The sequence below is a fragment of the Hipposideros armiger genome, unplaced genomic scaffold (genome assembly GCF_001890085.2).
Source record: "Hipposideros armiger isolate ML-2016 unplaced genomic scaffold, ASM189008v1 scaffold_175, whole genome shotgun sequence".
Classification (NCBI taxonomy): Eukaryota; Metazoa; Chordata; class Mammalia; order Chiroptera; family Hipposideridae; genus Hipposideros; species Hipposideros armiger.
The window spans coordinates 2,007,701-2,028,316 of NW_017731525.1; the positions used below are offsets into that span (position 1 = coordinate 2,007,701).

At 37.7% G+C, this 20,616-nt stretch overlaps 1 protein-coding gene across 1 annotated transcript in view; it reads right to left on the minus strand.

The window, feature by feature from the left end:
• Window positions 1-2,132: 2,132 nt before the first annotated feature.
• The window catches only part of COQ2 (coenzyme Q2, polyprenyltransferase), a 27,156-nt gene continuing 8,672 nt past the window's right edge, over window positions 2,133-20,616 (minus strand). Inside the window, exons 2-7 of the mRNA XM_019652153.1 lie at window positions 17,685-17,851; window positions 11,718-11,839; window positions 10,283-10,368; window positions 8,230-8,363; window positions 4,608-4,796; window positions 2,133-2,800 (exon numbers count right to left, since the gene is read on the minus strand). Of these exons, the coding sequence (XP_019507698.1) occupies window positions 2,636-2,800; window positions 4,608-4,796; window positions 8,230-8,363; window positions 10,283-10,368; window positions 11,718-11,839; window positions 17,685-17,851 (863 nt within the window). The 3' untranslated portion in view covers window positions 2,133-2,635. The remainder of the gene's footprint in view (window positions 2,801-4,607; window positions 4,797-8,229; window positions 8,364-10,282; window positions 10,369-11,717; window positions 11,840-17,684; window positions 17,852-20,616) is intronic.

A 20,616-nucleotide genomic window follows, 5' to 3' on the forward strand; every position in this document is an offset into this window, starting at 1 on the left:
GACAGCAACTTGTCTGTTCCCCTTCCCCCAACTCCCCAGCACTGTTCCCATCCCCCAAAATTCTCCAATAAAAATCTTAAAAAAAAAAAAAGACATAGGAAGGGATGAATGGATAAGAAAACAAACCCCTTATATACTCGTATGCTGCCTACAAGAGAATCACTTCAGATTGAAAGACACACACAGATGGAAAGTAAAGACATGGAAAAAGGTATTTCATGAAAATGGAAACAAAAAAACAAAACAAAACAAAAAGAGCTGGAGTAGCAATGCTTATCCCAGACAAAATAGACGTTAAAACAAATGCTATAACAAGAGACAAAGAAGGACCTAGTAATTCCACTTCTGGGTATTTATCTGAAGAAAAGCAAAACACTAATTTGAAAAGACATATGTATCCATATGTTCATTACAGCATTATTTACAATAGCCAAAACATGGAAGCAACCTAAGTGTCCATCAATAGATGAATTAGGATAAAGAGGTGGTACATATATACAATGGAATATTACTCAGCCATAAAAATGAAATCTTGCCACCTACAGCATGGATGGACCTAGAGGGTATTATGCTGAGTGAAGTAAGACAAAGACAAATACCATATTGTTTTACTTATACATGGAATCTAAAGAACAAAATAAACAAAACAGAAACAAACTCATTCAGAGAACAAACTGGTGGTTGCCAGATGGGATGGAGGTTGGGTGTGGGTGAAAAAGGCGAAGGGATTAAGAAGCACAAATTGGTTGTTACAAAATAGTCATGGGGATGTAAAGCATAGAGAATACAGTCAATAACAATATGGTAAAACTATGTATGGTGTCAGATGGGTACTGGATTTATCAGGGTGATCACTTCGTAAGTTATATAAATGTATAATCACTATGTTGTACACCTGAAACTAATAATACTGTGTCAACTTTAATTGAAAAAAAAATTTTAAAAGAGGCATAAACCTTTTAAGTCCAATTTTTTCCTGAATCTCACTTTTTTGTTGTTGAAGATATCCCTCCACCTGCTTAAATTCTATATTTTATTACAATGTTTTCTAGAAAAATTGTGTAAATTTGCTAAATAAATCTTTTCTGAAGGAATATGACATTTGTTAAGCAAGCAGAAATCAACATATATTTAAATTTTATCTATCGTAATGCTGTATAGGAATTAGATAAAATAGAATCCAGCCATGTCTCCCCAAAAGTAGGGTACATTTCTTCTCTTCAACTCATTGCTGCTACTAGAGTAACAGCTGCTACTTCTCACCTAAGTATAAACACTCATACTCAGTGGTTCAGTATTTACTGAATAAACAGTTATTTCCTCTATTTGTCAGTTCCTGGCATATGTAAGTGCTCTGTTTCAGCTGCATCATCACCATGATTATCATCATTATTATGCAATTTAGTGTTTAGAGTTGCCCACAATCCACATACACAAATGGCTGCCTCCCCTATACCCTGTCCATGAGAGCCACTTAAATCAAGTAAAATATATTTTTGATTAATAGCGATAAGCTCTGAAGAGAAAACAACAATGAAGCGCAAGGGGATAGGAAGTTGTAGGTAGTATTTGTATATGAAAGTTTAGAAACAGTGGCTTGGGAAAGCCTCATCGTGAAGGTAATATTTACGAAAAGACCTGCAGTGAAGGATTAAGACATAACTAAAGGAGAGCATTCCAGGCAAAGAGAGCTGTAAATGCACAGGCCCTGGGGTAGGAGTCTGCCCAGCCTGTTGAGGGACAGTGAGGTGGGCGGGGCTGGCGAGGGCTGTAAGAAGTCACACACAAGGCCAGATCATAGAGCGCCTCGCCGGTGGTAGAACTTTTAGTTTGTACTGAGTGTCCCGGGAAGATCGTGGAGGGTTCTGAGCAGGCGCATGGCATGACCTCAGTTAGGCTGTAAGAAAGTCACTCTAGCTGCTGTGTTGAGAATATTCTGAAGCGGGCAAGGAAAGAGACAGTACACTTAACCAATATGCTGCTATCCTATGAATTACAATCAGATAAGATAAAAAAAGAAATAAATAGAAATTAGTCTCTGGTGACTGTCTGCCTGCCTGTTCTGGTCACTATGGCTAAACACACTGGATTTCCAAAATAAATGTCAGGGTTGGTAACAACAGTAGTCCATATGGGTACAGAAGGTAAAATTTTATTCATTTAAATTCTCCTGAAATATAAAAAACAGAATGGTTTTTTGAATTACAGCTTCTGGCAGGAAGTAAAGGTCACAATAAAGAACAATAAACCTCAACTTTCTGTAGCAGCTTTTATTTTTCCCTAAAAAAGAGTCTATTTTCCTACATTCACTTAGATGAGATACACATGATTTCTTCTAAAGTGCCAAAATGCATACAGTTCCCATAACTACAGACGAGGATTATAATGAGCAGAATAACACATAAATTTAAATATTCAAGTTCATCTCAAATCCTGAAGAGTCCCTGGTTTCTGTGACAGGGGAAAAATTTTGATAGTAAATAGTTGAGATAAAATCCAGGCAAATAACTCTTCATCTTCTGGGTCTTAATTCTTTAACATATGGTAAGACAACTTACTCAAATCTAATTACATGGCAACAAGACCTAAGAGTGTTTTGTAAAACTGTGTTTTAAAAATTCCTAAACTCCATTTGTTAATTTTCTATTTTACTATCTATAGTTTTCTTCATTTCATCTGTCTTCTTTTCTTTCCACAAGTTCCCAAGGATAATCCCTGAAAAAACCATTAGTCCTATTGTTCGGTTGGAGGCAAATTTATCCCAGCAATCCTCCGGTCTGTGGATGTCTAGACTGTAGATCTGTAAAACACCACGATGCTGCATTAGTACCGAGTACGGACTCTGACATCACAAGTGAACACATCAACACTGAGAATAGCCCTGTTACAGAATTTTAAGCAATGGGAAGCCCTTAATGTAACCCAAATGGTTTCCCAATGTAAAAAAAAAAAATCTACCATATCTCTCACTGGGTATCAGCTAAGCTGTGTCCTAAAACCTTCCCCATGAGGGGTGCGTGAATGGTTTGAGGGGCAACCCATGCTATTTTTAGTTTTATTTAGAAAGCTCTTCCTTTTACTGGATGATCTAAAATCTGCTTCCTACAGCTCCTACCTTCTAATTCTAGCTTTATTCTTCAGAGTGGTGTTTCTCAAAGAAGAACAAGTCACATTTGGGCAGGACAACCCCATTGTGCAGGGCTGCTTAGTGCATTGAAAGATATTTAATATACCTGGCCCTCACCCACTCAGTGCCTGTACTGAGCCCTCCCAGTTTATTCATGATAACCCGAAATACCTCCCTACATGTATAAACCTGCCTCTATCGTGCCCACATAGAGAAGGGACTCTAGCGACCTAGATTTGCAGCTAGTGACCTAGGACATACTCCTTTTTCTCATTGGTAGTCCTGCAAATATACCAGGAAAGTCTCATGCTGTCTTACTCTTCCCTAGGCTTAAGCATCAGCATCCAACTATTTCTTCTTATGTGGCCTGCACACTTAAAATCACCATTTCCTTTCTTTTCAAGCACTGGAAGATTATGTCCATCTTAAAATACTGTGTTAAGGACTGAAGAGAGGACCAGAAGTGCACTTGAGAATATAAAGTAGGTTCCAAATATTTATTATAATATTTGTGATTGTCCTCTTAATTTTTGCCTTTCCAGGTGCTTAAATATTACTAAACCTTCATTACCCTGGCCAGATAGTCAACTGATGTTGACAACCCCATGGAGCTATGACCAAAGGGAATGCTGAGAAATTCTGAGGAGAAAAATGATGAAATCTGGAAAATCACCAATTTATATTTTATAGCTTTCCTGCTGAGGAACACAGTTGAAGGTGCTACAGTATGGGGTTTACTTTATGGAGAGTGTATTTTAGTTTCCTTCACATGTGATGCAAGTCTTGCTTACACTGATAAATAACTTGCAATTATCTGTATAAAATGTCAATAGATCATCTAAATACAGGTTCATTAACATCTGTTCAAAAAAAATAACAGTAACACCGATACCATTTTTATAAGCAATCTACTTAATTAAAATTAGATTTAGTTCATTCATTTAAAAAAATCAATATTGTAGATTCACAATATAAGCTTGTGAGGGTTTGGGTGCCGACAGTTTCCTACTATTTAGGCAGAACTCTGACATGATACCATTTCATGACTTATCTGGCCTTGGTCTCTATGCCAGTGAGACCCAAACCTATGAATAATTAGTTTGCTAACCATCACCACTAGAAGCTCACATTTTTATTTTTATTTTTATTTTTTTCACATTTTTAAAATAGCTGTGTTGATCAGTTGCTTTCAGAGTAATTCAGCTCAACCCACAACCTTCAGACACCGCTGAAATTTTTCCAGGCATAAATCAGAACTAATTCTAGAAAAATCAGAGGGGAAAATATCTCTGTTTTACATTATTTCACTAAAATAATACAGCTATCTCTTCTATATGGCAAGTTGGGGCGGTTTAAGGCAGTACAAGCCAAGTGTTTGTTTGAAGAAGAATCTTGCTACAAAACAAAGAGGTCGTTTTGTTTAAATAATATTTATAATTTATACCAAAGAAGCACGAGGGGAAAAATAAGAGGGTCGAACCTGGTGAGCCAGATGGGCTCCGACAGCAGCCAGAGCCGTGTAGTAGGGCGCAGTCTGGCCAGCGTTCACTCCCACCAGGCTCAGGGCCCCCAGCATCGCCACACTGAAGCCGCTGAGCCACTGCTTGGTGTTGTCACAGAACAGCAGTGCCGTGGACTTAATGCCAATCAGAGCATCATCTCTCTTGTCCTAACATCAGAAATAAGAAATTGTCTGCTTTTATTGACATACTATAACATTTACCATTTTGAAGTATACAGTTCAGTGATTTTAGTATATTCACAAGGTTGTGCAATCATCAACCCTATCTAATTCCAGAGGAAATTGTCTTTTAAAGAACACTGACATAGGGCCGGCCGAGTGGCGCGATGGTTAAGAACTCGCTTGGGATGCCAGAGGGCCCCGGTTCGGATCCCACATATGAGGGCCAGTGACACTGCCCTCTACAGCTAAGATGCTGAACAACAGCTCAACCTGGAGCTGGGCTGCCATGAGTCGCCGGCGACGGCGTGGGCTGCAGTCCCTGTGGCAGTGGATTGCCATGGGCTACCGTGTGTGGCCAGCAGCCAGCGTGAGCGGCCAGCAGCCGCAGTGAGCGGCCGTCCAGAAGCCGGCGACTGATCTGCCTCGCCAGAGAAGAGCACAATGATGGTGCCAACTGGGGCCAGTGAAGCAACGTCCTCCACAACTAGACTGAAGAACAAAACGACAGCAACTTGTCTGTTCCCCTTCCCCCAATTCCCCAGCACTGTTCCCATCCCCCCAATTCCCCAATTAAAAAAAAAAATCTTAAAGAACACTGACATATAATCATAAAGATACACCATGGACTGTGAAAGATGACAGTTAACTCAGACACATGTGTTGATCTGTAATGAATGTGCAGGCCAAATCAAAGTTAAATGTTACTGATAAAATCATCTTCCAGCTCTATTTCTACAAGTCATTGTATTTCTTATAATCCTATAATGACTTAACTGGAACTACATTAGACGTAAAACTCAACTACAATTCTTCACATAGCTCCTCCTTACTACAGTTCTCAAATCTCAATAATTTCCTGTACATTTTAGTTCCCATCTTGACAAAACCACAGATGTAGAAAACGGTCACTTACCACCTAACCACGTCCTTTCACTTTCACTTCTGGCTCAATTTATTTCCTGCCTCTCCCCTCAAACCCTTTCTGTTTAAGTAGAGCTAGGTTTTGATGATACACTCACATCTAGTTGACTGGTCTCCTCTGCAACTTTATTTGTGAACATTTCCATGTACTACTGTAATTACGGTCCTGTGATATCAGGGGCTGCATGCTGACCTCGGCATCCAGCTGCAGGCAGACAGTTATATTTCAGAGTGCCCGATCCAAGTAGTAATGAATGTGGGCTTTGTGTATCTTTTTCCTTTCATATTGCAAGCACCTTGAAGGTATAAACCGTGCTTTAATTATGTGGAACACGAAAGTGTCCAAGAGTGTGTGTTTTACTAAAGAATAATCTAATTAGAGTACTGTTATCTTGACCACTCATTCCAGAGCTTACTGCAGAAAGTATAGGCATCTCTTCTAAACTGTCAGTCAAGTTTCACTTCAGGAAACCAGGCTTATTATAGATCTGGCAAACTTTTTCATGACAATACAAATATAGTGGAGGAGAGGGGTTAATGACAGAAAGCAGGATGAAATCCAGACTGAAATATTAGAAAGAATTTCATTACATTATGACATATTAAGTAAAGGATCGAGACTACATAGTTATATTTCAGAAAAATACTGAGAAAATAACCTTTTTTACAAAGTTCATAAATATAAAAGAAAAATTAACATACAAAGTCTGACAATTAAGTTCGTGAACTCATCCTAGAAAAAGTGCTACATACCTTCTTGCTGACTATCACTATGGAACCTTCGAAGTACTCCCCTTGGGAAGCTATGCACCTATGCCAACACCTAGTCCACCCTTCAAAGCAATTTTGGAACTCTTTTTCTGGAATGGCCATCAGAGCTGTAGTGGTATTACCCTTGATGTCCTGAATGTCATCAAAATGTCTTCCTTTCAGTATTTCCTTTATCTTCGGGTAAAGAGAGACCAGGGGGCCAGATCAGGTGAGTAGGAAGGGAGTTCCAATACAGTTATTTGTTTATTGGCTGAAAACTCCCTCACAGACAGTGCCGTGTGAGCTGGTGCATTGTCGTGATGCAAGAGCCATGAATTGCTGGCGAAAAGTTCAGGTCATCTAACTTTTTCATGCAGCCTTTTCAGCACTTCCAAATAGCAAACTTGGTTAACCGTTTGTCCAATTGGTATAAATTCATAATGAATAATCCCTCTGATGTCAAAAAAGGTTAGCAACATCACTGCAACAAGTTCGTGAACTTAATTATCCAACCTCATTAACCACAAGAAAAGCAAAAAAGGGGTTTTTTTTATTAAACTTTAAAAAAAGGCAATATTGAAAGCTATAAAAATGTTTATATCAGGCCAGCCGAGTGGCGCAATGGTTAAGAACTGGCTTGGGATGCCAGAGGGCCCTGGTTCGGATCCCACATATGAGGACCAGTGACACTGCCCTCCACAGCTAAGATGCTGAACAACAACTCCACCTGGAGCTGGGCTGCCGTGAGTCGCTGGCGACGGCGTAGGCTGCAGCCCCTGCTGCAGTGGGTTGCCGTGAGCTACCGTGTGTAGCCAGCAGCCAGCATGAGCGGCCAGCAGCCGCAGTGAGCGGCCGTCCAGAGGCCGGCGACTGATCTGCCTCACCCGGGAAGAGCACAATGATGGTGCCAACTTGGGCCAGTGAAGCAACGACCTCCACAACTAGAGTGAAGAACAAAAATGACAGCAACTTGTCTGTTCCCCTTCCCCCTACTTCCCCAGCACTGTTCCCATCCCGCCAATTCCCTAATTAAAAAAAAAAAAATGTTTATATCCTTTAACAAAGTAACACCACTCCTAAAAATTTACCCAAAAAGTTCATAGTCACAAATACATTAGTAATTAGAACAATGTTATTTATAATTGTGGAAACTCAGAAATGACTTAAATGGCCAAAATAGACAAATTGTTAACTTAAAAAAAATTATGACATATTAAATCAATGGACTATTATGCAGTCTTCAAGTTATAGTGACAAAAAATAGGTACAAATAAGGGAAAATGTACATTATCTAAACTAGGTAACAAAAGCTGCCTAGTACAATGATTAGAGGCATTGACAGAAGTGGGGAGGGGGTAGCAGTTAAAAGCACAGACTCTGCAGACTGTCTGGGTTCGAATCTCAGCTCTGCCACCCACTAATTGTGTGGCATGGACAAATTACTTCTTTACACATTTCCTCATCTGTAAAATGATGACAATAAAATTATCTTCTTTGCAGGTTGTTATAAAGATTAAATTAGTATTTGTAAGGTATTTAAAATGGTACCTGGCATATAGTAAATATTATAAATGAGTTTATCTCTCTGGCAAATATACGTACACATGACAGAGAAGTATTTTGTTGGCACCATGGAAGTGTAAATGATTTTCTTTTTAGAAAAATACAATTTCCCTTTAATTCGGTTCTTCAAGTTTAAAAAAACCCAACTAAACCAAAGTTAGAAAAAAAGATGATATTCCTTTACCTGATGGGCATAGATAGTATCATATATTAGAGTCCACATAATTCCAGAAAAATAAAGAGGCAGGCAAACAGATGGATCACAGGAGCCCTTGATAGCAGACCATCCGAGTAATGCTCCCCAATTAAAAGTCAGCCCTACAATGAGTGAAACAGAAAGAGAGGAAAGTCTAGATGTACTTCCGAATTCCAAAGGGAAGGAGAGGGGCATTAGTAAGTATTAAGTGCTTCTGTATATTAGGCTCTGTGTATGCTCTCTTCTAATACGTTTCTTCCTTAAATTCTCTCAGCTCTCTGTGGCAGTTGTCAGCTACACTTTACAAAAACAGATTCAGAGAGGTTAATTAACAATTAAAATAATATAGCTGATGGAAAGAAGACTATCCCCCTGAATATCTCAGGTTACATGAGAACAACATTTATCTTACTTAGTATGATGCCTGACACAGACAATAAATAGTAGATGCTGGGGTCTGAACTTAGACCTAAGTCAAAATCCTGTGATCTTTCCATTATCACTCCACTTCCCCTATAAGCTACAGAAACAAGAGTATAAACAGGAATCCTTATTTATTATATTCCATAAGCCCATCCTTTCTGAGGATGGTAAACAAACATCTACCTGCTGTCAACCTCTAAATCTCTATGTACAACCTGATCACTTCCTTAGGCTTCGGACTAGATACTGAACTGTCTGGTGGACATCTCTACCTGCAAGTCCCTCAGGTACGCAAACTCAGTGGATCCCAAATGTCTTCTCAGAAACCCTTTTTCTCCTCCTATGTTGCCTATTTCCACTCAGAATCTCTCAACTGATGAAGGGCCTCTCCTCTGTGTTCCCATAGCACTCATGTATGTCAATCCATGCACTGCAATGGCCTGTTTACCCACTGTCTTCTCTAGTTCCTTCAAGATGGTGAATGTGTTTTAGTCACTTTTATTTTCTTCGTACCTGATGTATTTCCTGGCACAAAGTAATTCAAGGGTTCAATAAATATTTGAAGTAAATATGAGTATACCAGCTTTCTTAACATTATCTTACAGATAGGAAATGCATATCCTCTTTTTACGAAAAGATTCCCAGATCAGTTGAGAATATAATGTCCTATTTTTTTTAATAATAAAAAGAAACATAACATTCAATGAGAGAATCTTACAAAAAAGGTATATATTCAACCACAATTTTCCAAGTGAGGCTCACATTGATTTCTTGGCGTGTCTTTTGGTTCTTTTATTTACTAGAAAAAAAAACAGTTCAAAGAACTAGAGTAGTTCTAGGAACACTCTTAGATTAATCGAGGAATAAAATAGAAAAGACTAGTAAATATTTTTGCAATAGATTTTGACTTACCTACTTACGAATCTTCCTCTCTTTCCACTAACAAACATTTATTGAATTCCCGTGTTGTACCAAGAACTATGTTAGATGCTGGCCATCCATATGTAAAAAATGCTTTTTCTTTTAGGCATTTACAATTTATTAATGGGGAGACAGAGGAGGCTTTCAGTATCTTCTTACTGAATTAATACTGTTGAAATGAGTATGTGCCATGTCAGAGTGCTGTGGGAGCCCAGGTGTAGTAACTTTTTCCTGGGAGGTCTAACTAAGGAAGGCTTCCCAGAAGGGGAGCTGGGTAAAGCCATCTAAGCTATAACACACACATTAACCCTTGTTCTCCTGCTCAGGGTGCTTTCTCTTTCTACTCTGATCCCCCAGGTCTTTAGGGCATATAGATCAACAACCTAAAAAGGAGCGGTGGGGTAAAGGCAGCTATTTTTTTTCTTCACGACATACCTAGATTTTAAAAAGAGCATTTTGGAAAATAATAATGATGGCAATTTTAATAAACATGCAAGATTTTTTTAGCCAGTAGAAATGGTTCATTGTCTTTTAAAATATGAAAATCTATTCTTGGCTTGGAAAATTTTATGACTGACTTGCCATTTTATCTCTGACACATTATATATATATGTATAATATTATATCTGAAAGTATAGTTTGAGGGTATCAAAGGAAATACTTACAGCTATTTCAAGCTCTAATTGAAATAACTCACCCAAGACTAATTGAGGCCAGTACGTAATTCTTTTCATTAGTGGGTAGGTGATGACAAGAAGTAGGGATGCTGCCCCCAGAGCTATACTGAAATCAAGAAAAACCATTAAAAAGATTAATATCACCATCTCTTGCAAATCACTAAATAAGACAACAACAGTAACACTAATTGGGAAAATGATTTAAAAATTATATTTTTGTTATGTAAATTTCTCTTCCTGGACTTTGATTAGGATAAAGAATGATTAGACAATATTTATTACATTTATTGGGGTGACACTGATTAGTAAAATTATACAGATTTCAAGTGTACATTTATATTTTAAGTATTACAAAATAACGAAACAAAATAACAATAGCTAACACATATAGTGCTTTCATGGATTAGGCATTTCTCTAACTACTTTACATAGGTTAAATTATTATAATCACCACCACAACCTTAAGAGGCAGGTGATTTTCTTCTATTTCATTGTGTTTTGCAGGTGAAGAAACTAAAGCACAAAGAGATTAAGTAATTTGCCAACTGTCATACAACTAGTCAGTAACCGGGCCAGTATTCAAACCTAAGACAGAGACCAACTCATTACCCACCATGTGCTACTGCCTTTCTAACTTTTGTACTCAAACATTAAGACAGCTAGTAAACTGAGATGAGATGTCCTAACAGAGAATTAGAGTCAAGATATCCCTCCCTATATGTACAACAGGATATTATTTCTCTAGAAGAGGATAAGCCTCTATGAAAGGATAATAACTTAAGACATTCCCCAAAGCTCACCTAACACCACCCTTCCAGGAATAACCTTCCGAAGTGTTTTCAGACGACTGATGCTAGCAGGGCAATGTTTACAATTAAGTCTAGCCTCTATAAAGACGTGCTTATTTGCTGACTTCCTCCTCTTTTCTGTCTTATTGAAGCACTTTGTAATCAACCATCTGATGCACAGAAGTTTAATTCTCCGTTTAAGAGATACAGGAATGAGTCCTTTCACTTTTTTCTTCTGTCATGGATTAGGAACACGACTCTGGAAAAGACTGGTTCCTCTTTTTGCAAAATGAGTATAATCACTTCTGCTTCTATGTACCTCAGAGATACTATCAGGGTAAGTGAAATTATACGTACAGGTATATACACACACACCTCCACTCATGCATCTAGAAAACCTATAAAGTGGCTTTTGTCCCTGAGGATATATGCAGTGCAAGTACTGAAAGTGGTTCAGAATAAATTAAATGCTGATCTCTTAATTCCTTAGGCTGAAAGCATTCTTGATTTTACAATATGTGGTGACTTACATTTGCTAAACTATAGATGCTCGATAGGTAGCCAATAAAACAACATCGTGATAAAGGTATTTCAATTTTATTTTATTCCTACTTCCTCCACTTAGGAGAGGTTTTATACATGACTATGAAAAACACATTTACTGTACCTGTAGTAATTCAGACACAGAAGAACACCCAGTGCCAAGGTCAGCTGTCCCCCGAGGAAAACAAAGGACTGAAAAGTTGAAATGTCTCCAGCAGCTATTGGGCGACTTGCTGTTCTTATAACCTTAACACATAAAAACAGATACCTTAGCCTTGTCCATAGCTCAACCATTTATTTAAACATTTCATCAAGAGACTGGCCCATGATAAGCATTAAGGCAGAATTATGAATAAAAGGTGAACTCAAAATTGGAAGTACTGCCAAGAATCAAAACTTGATATTTAAAATAGCTTTGAAAAGAACTAAAAAGTCCCACCACGCATTCCCTTTATTCCATCTCCCATTCCCATCCCCAAACAAAACGAAGCAACTTCCTTATCTATTTACCCAGCTTAGCAGGTATATGTTCAATTTCCACAGAGAAAAGAGTGGCAATAATAATGAGAATTCTCAGGAAAGACAAAATAGCTGTGCATGTTAGATAAGGCTAATTATCTGGCGAATGTCTGAGTATGGGAAGCACTGTAATCAGATAGCCGATGTGGATAAAGAAAGAAGACAGATTATCTGGGTTTGAAATTGAGAGTACTTTTGCCAGGGTATTTAGGAATGGGTCTGTTATCTTATATTAGCTGCACCCAAATATAAAGAGCAAACCCACTGTAAGAATATAAACAGACAGAGCACTTGTGAGAATAATATATATTAATTTGTTCTTTTCCTTTCAAGAGATCATGAAATGTGATTATTCTAAACTCAACCACTAATAAAGAATATAATCAAAATTTTCAACATTGTTAAAAGAACTCAGGGTCTGGGATCAGAGAGCCCAGCATTTGAATCCAATCCTATCACTTATTGGCTCTGTCAATTTTGGCAAATTACTTAACCTCTCTTGACCTTAGGTTAATTACCTGTTAAAGGAAAAACAGAGAGAGAAAAAGAGCAGAGAGAGGTAATAAACAATAGCACCTACCTCACAGAGTAAATGCAAAGTCTGAAGCATGTAAGTATGCAATAAATGTTAACTATTATTAATATATCATATTTTTGTACGATTTATATCAAGGGTTATCATACTATGGCCTGTGGGCCAAATTCAGCCTACTACCTGTTTTTGTACAGTCTGTGAGCTAAAAATGGTTTTTGCTTTTTTAGATGGTTGAAAATAAATTTTAAGAAAGAGTAATGTACTGTAGCACATAAAATATTATGAAATTCAAATTTCGTTGTCCAAAAATCAAGTTTTATTGAAAAGGGGACACATTATTTGTTTACATATTGTGTATGGCTGCTTTCATGCTCCATGTTGTAACAAAGACAGCACGTTGTAACAAAGATGGCACGGCCCACAAAGCCTAAAATATTTATTATCTGATTCTTTACAAAATAATTTTGCTGACCCTATTTATATCATGCTTCACTCTGCAATAAAAGCTTGTCAAACTATAATGATTTATCTTGCTTAAGTGCCAAAACTGGATCTTCTATCCTTGACTTGGTTCCTGTGATTTCAACGGAAAATAATATTTATGTTCTTATATTGGCTTCAGGATGTTATGATTATTCCAACTAGTAGCTGAGTGTTTATAATGTGTCACTATTCTAAGAGCTATATATGCGTCACATCATTGAATCCTCATAACAACCCTGTCTTGTAACCACTCACAAGGTCTTCTACTTCTAAGTTTTAGGAAACTTATGTGAACAAATAATATATATTTGTTCAGTAACTTTCCAAAGTCACGAACAGCACTGTAGCAAGTCGGTCCAGTTCCACTGACTACACTACAACCACAAGATCACACTGCCCCTTCAGTATAATGATAATTACCTAGCTAAATTTGAAAGATAAAAATAAACAAGCATTCTACCAAAAGACTAAACATCATGTAACATGATAATCAAAACATATTCTATGTCATTTTTATGAAACCAGAATGCTCACAGCTTACAAAACCAAATCATTAATACCTGTGCATTGAGATTATTTCAATGTTTACGGACCTAATGTTTATCACATGGCTAGTGGATTATATACAGCAACAAAACACACTTAACTCAGATACCCTAATAGCAATTCACTTAAAACCCTGAGCCAGAAACATATCCTTAATGATATATGGCCTTAAAGAAACTATGAGGTAAGCATTACCGTTTGGCCAAGCGTTTTAACTCATCCTTATAAGAGATGCACATAACATTTTAAATTTATGTTAGAAAAACCACCTCAATAGCTATAAAACACTCATTTAAGTACTTTGTTGTATGTTAATATAGAATCTAGAGTCTTCCAATCAGAGGAAAATAGAATGGGGGAGATATAATATATATGATCATTTCCCTTTTATCTACGGAGGAAAATAATCTCAATTAAGGAGGAACTAAAATGGTCATATTTTGTTAATAAAAAAAGTGGAAAAAGTTTGTTGGTTTGAATATATTATTTAATTAAACTCTTTCTTTTGAAGTAACTGGATTCACACAGTTATTTTTTGAAACTCCGTATTTTAAAAAATATAGAGATCCCATGCATCTTTTATCAAGTTCCCCCAAGGGTAATAATATCTTGCAAAACTTTACAGTACAATATGACAACCAGGATTTGGAGATTAGCTGCTCCAAACATATTCAAGGATTATTTTGAAATGATATATGCCAGAAGCCTCATTCACATGGTTATGCAGAATGAAATACTGACCAGGGTGTGTGAATTCCCAAATCAAAAAAGTATGCATCTCATATATAGATTCAATGCAATTCCTATCCAACTACCTAGGACATTTTTCTCAGAAATAGAAAATATAATCCAAAAATTTATATGGAACCAAAAAAGACCATGAATAGCCATGGCAATCTTGAGAAATAAGAACAAAGTTGGGGGGGATCATGCTTCCAGACATTAGAACGTACTACAAGGCCACAGTAATCAAAACAATATGGTATTGGCATAAAAATAGGCATATAGATCAATGGAACAGAATAGAAAGCCCAGAAGTAAACCCAGGCTTATACGGGCAGTTAGTATATGACAAGGGAAGCAAGAAGTTACAATGGGGTCAGGATAGCCTGTTTAATAAATGGTGCTGGGAAAATTGGACTGACACATGCAAAAAAATGAAACTGGACCACCTCCTTATGCCACTTACAAGAACAAACTCAAAATGGTTTAAAGACTTAAATATAAGACCTGAGACCATAAAACTCATAGAAGGAAGTATAGGGTCTAAATTTGCAGACATTACACTGAGCAATATTTTTACTGATACATCCCTGTGGGCTAGGGAAGTAAAAGAAAAAATGAACATATGGGACTACATCAAACTTAAAAGTTTTTTCACAACAAAAGAAACCATCAATAAAACAAAAAGGAAGCCTACTGAATGGGAGAAGATATTTGTTAATGATATATCTGATAAGGGATTAATATCCCAAATATAAAAAATGCTCATGCAACTCAACACCAAAAAAACAAACAACCCAATTAAAAAATGGGCAGAGGATATGAAGAGACATTTCTCCAAAGAGGACATACAGATGGCCAACAGGCATTTGAAAAAATGTTCAACATCACTTAGCATTAGGGAAATGCAAATAAAAACCACAATGAGATACCACTTCACCCCGGTCAGAATGGCTATCATTAATAAATCAACAAACAACAAATGCTGGCGAGGCTGTAGGGAAAAGGGGACCCTGGTGCACTGCTGGTGGGACTGCAGACTGGTGTAGCCATTATGGAAATCAGTATGGAGGTACCTCAGAAATCTGAAAATGGAACTACCTTATGACCCAGCAATCCCACTCTTAGGTATTTATCCAAAAAAATCCCAAGACATTAATCCGAAAAAATATATGTACCCCTATGTTCATTGCGGCGTTATTCACAATAGCTAAGACTTGGAAACAACCAAAATGCCCATCGGTAGATGACTGGATTAAGAAACTTTGGTACATTTACACAATGGAGTATTACTCAGCTATAAAGAAGAAGGAAAGTACCATTTGCAACAATATGGATGGAACTAGAGAACACTATGCTAAGTGAAATAAGTCAGTCAGAGAAAGACAAATACCATGTGATCTCACTTATACGTGGATTCTAAGGAACTGAATGGATGGGAGAAGTGGATGGAGATAGTCTCAGAGACACAGGAAGAACTGAGGGTTGTTAGCTGGGAGCGGGTGGGTATGAAGGAGAAGGGGAAGGGATGAGACAATACAAATTGGTAATTACAATATGGCCTCAGGGATAGAAAAAGACAGTCTGAGGAACATAATCAATAATGTTGTAAATATTTCTTAGGGGGCCAGATGGACTCATGTCCTGTTGGGGAGACCACTTCTTAGTTGGTGTAGAGGCCTGACTACCGCACTGTATTTCTGAAGCTGATGTTGAATAATATTGTATGTCAACTATAATTATATATACATATAATCTCGGGACATGGAGAGCGGGAATGGAGTCAATGGAATTGTAATAGATAAGCATGATATCGGGGGTGGAGGGCAATACATGGGGGGAGGGGGATTGTTACTTTGTGAGGGTGAAAAGGATAACTATTGCATTGTTCTGTACACCTTAAACTAACAATAAAAAAAAAAAAGTATGCATCTCCTGGCATGGATCAAGGTATCCCCACTGGGTGAGTGGGGCATAAAGAGGCCTTAACATGCAGTTCCTGCTACTCTGCCACTATCCTACCTTGCAGCCACAAGCAAACCTAATGATTGAAGTTGTCAAGCATAATACATACTTTATCTCAAAGCCATGCCTCTGTACCTTTACCCTGCAGCCCACCCTTTTCTTGCCATCTTATTCGGACACAGTTCAAAGGTCACCCCCGAAAGTTCTCTCTGAGCCCCTCCCATAGGCTGAGGTAAGTGGTCTTCAGTAATTCCCCTTGTGGATACCATATGATCGTGCTGCTGTATTATAACTACTGAACTGTGAGGTCAGAAATGTTGTTGTCTTTCATCCATGATGTCTTTCATCATCACTGTGTCTTACACACAGCAAGTATTCAACAAATGTGTTTTGAATTAAAAAATGTATTGTGATACTGTTCTATAAACTAAAAATCATTTTAGGTGTGCCTTGTTTAAGGAAATTTCAGACTTACATGAAAGACAAACTAAAGATGATGATTCACTCTGTATCAGTGTACATGTAAGATTATTTTATATAATTTGCCATGGGTTTCTTTTACATTGGAAGTTTACTTGATTATTCACTCAAGTGCTTAATGATCTTGTACTTGTTACAGCACGGCTGCTGGGATAAAAGGCTAACAAGGTGGATCTTTCCCTTGAGAAGATAACCATCTGTTGAGGAACCAAGAAATAACTATACACACGTGTTAGAATATACACAGAAAGTAATCCAGAGGAATATAATGTATCAAACTTTAACTGGAGTTTTCTCTGGGGGTTTGGGGGAGGAGATAAGGAGGACTTGTACTTCTCCTTTCTGTTTCTGTACTGTATAAATTTTTTCAGAATAAACATGCACTATTTTTTAAGGAGGAAAAGGGATATAATTATGTTTTTTGAAGAAATAATTATAGCAAATGCTAATAGGGCTGTGTTGGTTCATCTAAGTTAAGATTTGATTTACATATTAATAGTATGGCTCCAATATCTACCTCAAAGGAAGGGATGACATTCAAACGTTCAGATGGACTTTTTACCCTCACTCCTAACATCTTTACACGGGCCTTCTACAACCTAATTCATTTTGTAAAAATGAAGTACACACCTTGCCCCCATGGCCACACTTGTGTTGAGAAAGAAAGTACACTGCACTTTGTAACACCAGCTATTCAACTGATATAGACACTGCTTATGCTGGATTTCAGTGAGGGCACTAAATGATACTGTTGCTTGATGTGGCATTCAAAAGTCATGGCACCATGTTACTGTGCAGAATTGAGAGGAGCCTCTCTGTTCTTTTCCAGGACGAAACTACCTTTTTATCGTAATCCCGGTCCCACATGTCGTTAATAGTACAGCCTGCTCCACGCATAAGAACAGCTCCAGTGCCAAAGAGGGATAACATGTACCAATCTGGAAAACAACCTGGTTCAGCTGCCAAAGCAATGCTCCAGGTACATGGCAGATAGAGCAGCCAGGTTCCTAAGCAAAAATAAAAAGACAAAAAAGATACAAACTTAAGTTAGTTAACTGTTTCCATTTGTTTAAATACTACATTCCAAAGAAGTAAAAAACACAAGGTTAAAAACACATGACAAGGGCCGGCCGAGTGGCTCATTGGTTAAAGTTGGCGTGGGAGTGTGAGCTCTGAGCAGCAGGGCTGCAGATTCAAATCCCATATGGGCCAGTGATGCTGCGCCCTCTACAGCTAAGATGGTGAACAACAGCTCAACCTGGAGCTGGGCTGCCGTGAGTCGCTGGCCACGGCGTAGGCTGCAGTGGGACTGCCATGAGTTATGGTGAGTGGCTGGCAGCCAGTGTGAGCAGCCGGCAGCCGGCAGCACCATGAGCTGCCAAAAGCAGCTGTCCAATGGCCGGCAACCGATCTGCCTCAGCCGGGAAGAGCGCAGTGATCACAGTACCAATATGGGCCAGTGAAGCGATGTCCTCCACAGTTAGACTAAAGAACAAAAGGACAGCAACTTGTCTGTTCCCCTTCCATGATTCCTCAACGCAGTTCCTTCCCCCAATTCCCCAATAAAATCTTAAACAAAAAAACCCACAATTATATAACTGGGACAATAAATTTGCAACTCATATCACAAAGGACTATTCTCCCTAATATATAGGGTTCTTAGAAACTGAAGAGAGATCAATTAGTCCAACTGAAAAAATGGATAAGAAACATGATAGAAGTTCACAGAAAGGCATACAAATAGCTCTTCAACATATGAAAAGATAATTGACTTTAAGAAATACACACCGAGGTAACACTTTTCACCTATCAGACTGGCAAACCCAAAGTCTGACAACACATACTTTGATGTATTTCTGATGAAGTTACAAAATGGCTCAACCCTTAAGGAGGAGAACCTGAAAATTTTTAGTGTATGTGTGTGTACACACGCACACACACATATAAAACACATACATTCGAATGTTAGTACGTTCATAGACCATGTTGGGAAGGCTATATCAGAAACAGATAACAATAGTTGTCTTTGGGGGAGGGTAACTGGTTGGTTGGGAGATAAAGATGGGAGACTTAGTTTTCACTCTACACTGTTTTACCTTCTGAATTTTGTATCATATGCATGTATTACCTGCTCAAAAAAGTTAGTAAAACTTTCTTTACTGTTATTAATATAATACAATAAAATGGTTTTGGGGGAAGGAGATTACTAACCTACTGTTTTTTAATGTTAAAACTACACACACAAATGGGATTAGTTCTTGGCACTTAGCCCATAAACTAGATGAATTAAGCTAAAATCAAATACAGTAGTTCCCCCTTATCTATAGGGGATATGTTTCAAGTCCCCCAGTGGATGCCTGAAACCATGAATAGTACTGAATCCTATATACACTATGTTTTTTCCTATACATACATACCCATGATAAAGTTTAATTTATAAAGTATGCACAGTGAGAGATGAACAACAATCACTAATAATAAAATAGAACAATTATAACAATATACTGTAATAAAAGTTATGTGACTATTGTCACTCATTTCAGGGGATCCCCTGCTGTAGTCTTTGTATAGGCTCAATGCTTTCTGGTACAATACGTTGCTGTCGATTAGAACATATTTCCATTTAGTATCTGCCAGACACTAGAGTATATTAAACTTTCAGGCTCATTCTTCCTCATCTATAAATGGGAGGAAAGAATATCTACCTTTCAGAGTTGTTATGAGAAGATGATATTGGTGATGATGACAACAAAAACAATAATAACAAATATATAGTGCTCACTGAGTGCCAGGTGCTGTCATATAAAACTTTTGATTCTCACAACAAATCTATGACATAGACACTATTTTTATTATACCCATTTAACAAATACAGGAACTGAAGCATGGAGAAACTAATCTGCCCAAGGCCACACAGGCAAAATGTGGCGGAGCTGGAATTCAAATCCAGGCATTCTGGCTCCAGTATGTCCTACAGCCAATGCTATCACTCTGCATTTCTAAATCTCTACATACTCTTAAATTCTTATTGTTCTTTTGCTCTCCTGATTCTCAGCAACATTTTTTGTCTCCCCTATGACATTTTCATTATGTCTTATTCCGTGAAGAAAGATGCAGAGGTGGTGCGGATACAGATAGGTTTTAGAAAGAAATGTTTGCTGTAGAAAAGGGGAAAGCTCTCTGGGAGATTAAAGAAAATGAGCAAGTTTTGACAGGCGATGGGCAGACCAAAGAGCCTAGATAAATGGGGTCTAAGAGTCAGTCACTAACTACACCTTATCTTTAAGATAACATAATCACTCATAAGTGCAGTAAAATAAAAATTACACCACCAATTTAGTGGAAAGAGTGCCACCTGCTGAAACCTCCTGAAATAATAGTTTGTGACCCATTTGAAAGAAGTTGTAATTCATTCTGAAAAACAATGAAACATACTTTGGTTCATGAAGATAACAAGATCAAACTTCAACAAAATAAAACAATGAACATAAAATTATCCCACAAAAGAATTTAAATAAAGAAATATCAAATCTGGATTATACTACTGTCAATTTATTGTTCCTGGCATACATAGGAGATAAAAAAATGTTTGATGAATGAACTGTAACACGTAACTATTAATGAATTGTCATAGAAATCCTGCAATCATCACCAAGAACCAAAGCAAACAGGCTGGTATCTTTTTTTTTTTTTTTTTTAAAGATTTTTATTGGGGAATTGGGGGGATGGGAACAGTGCTGGGGAATTGGGGGAAGGGGAACAGACAAGTTGC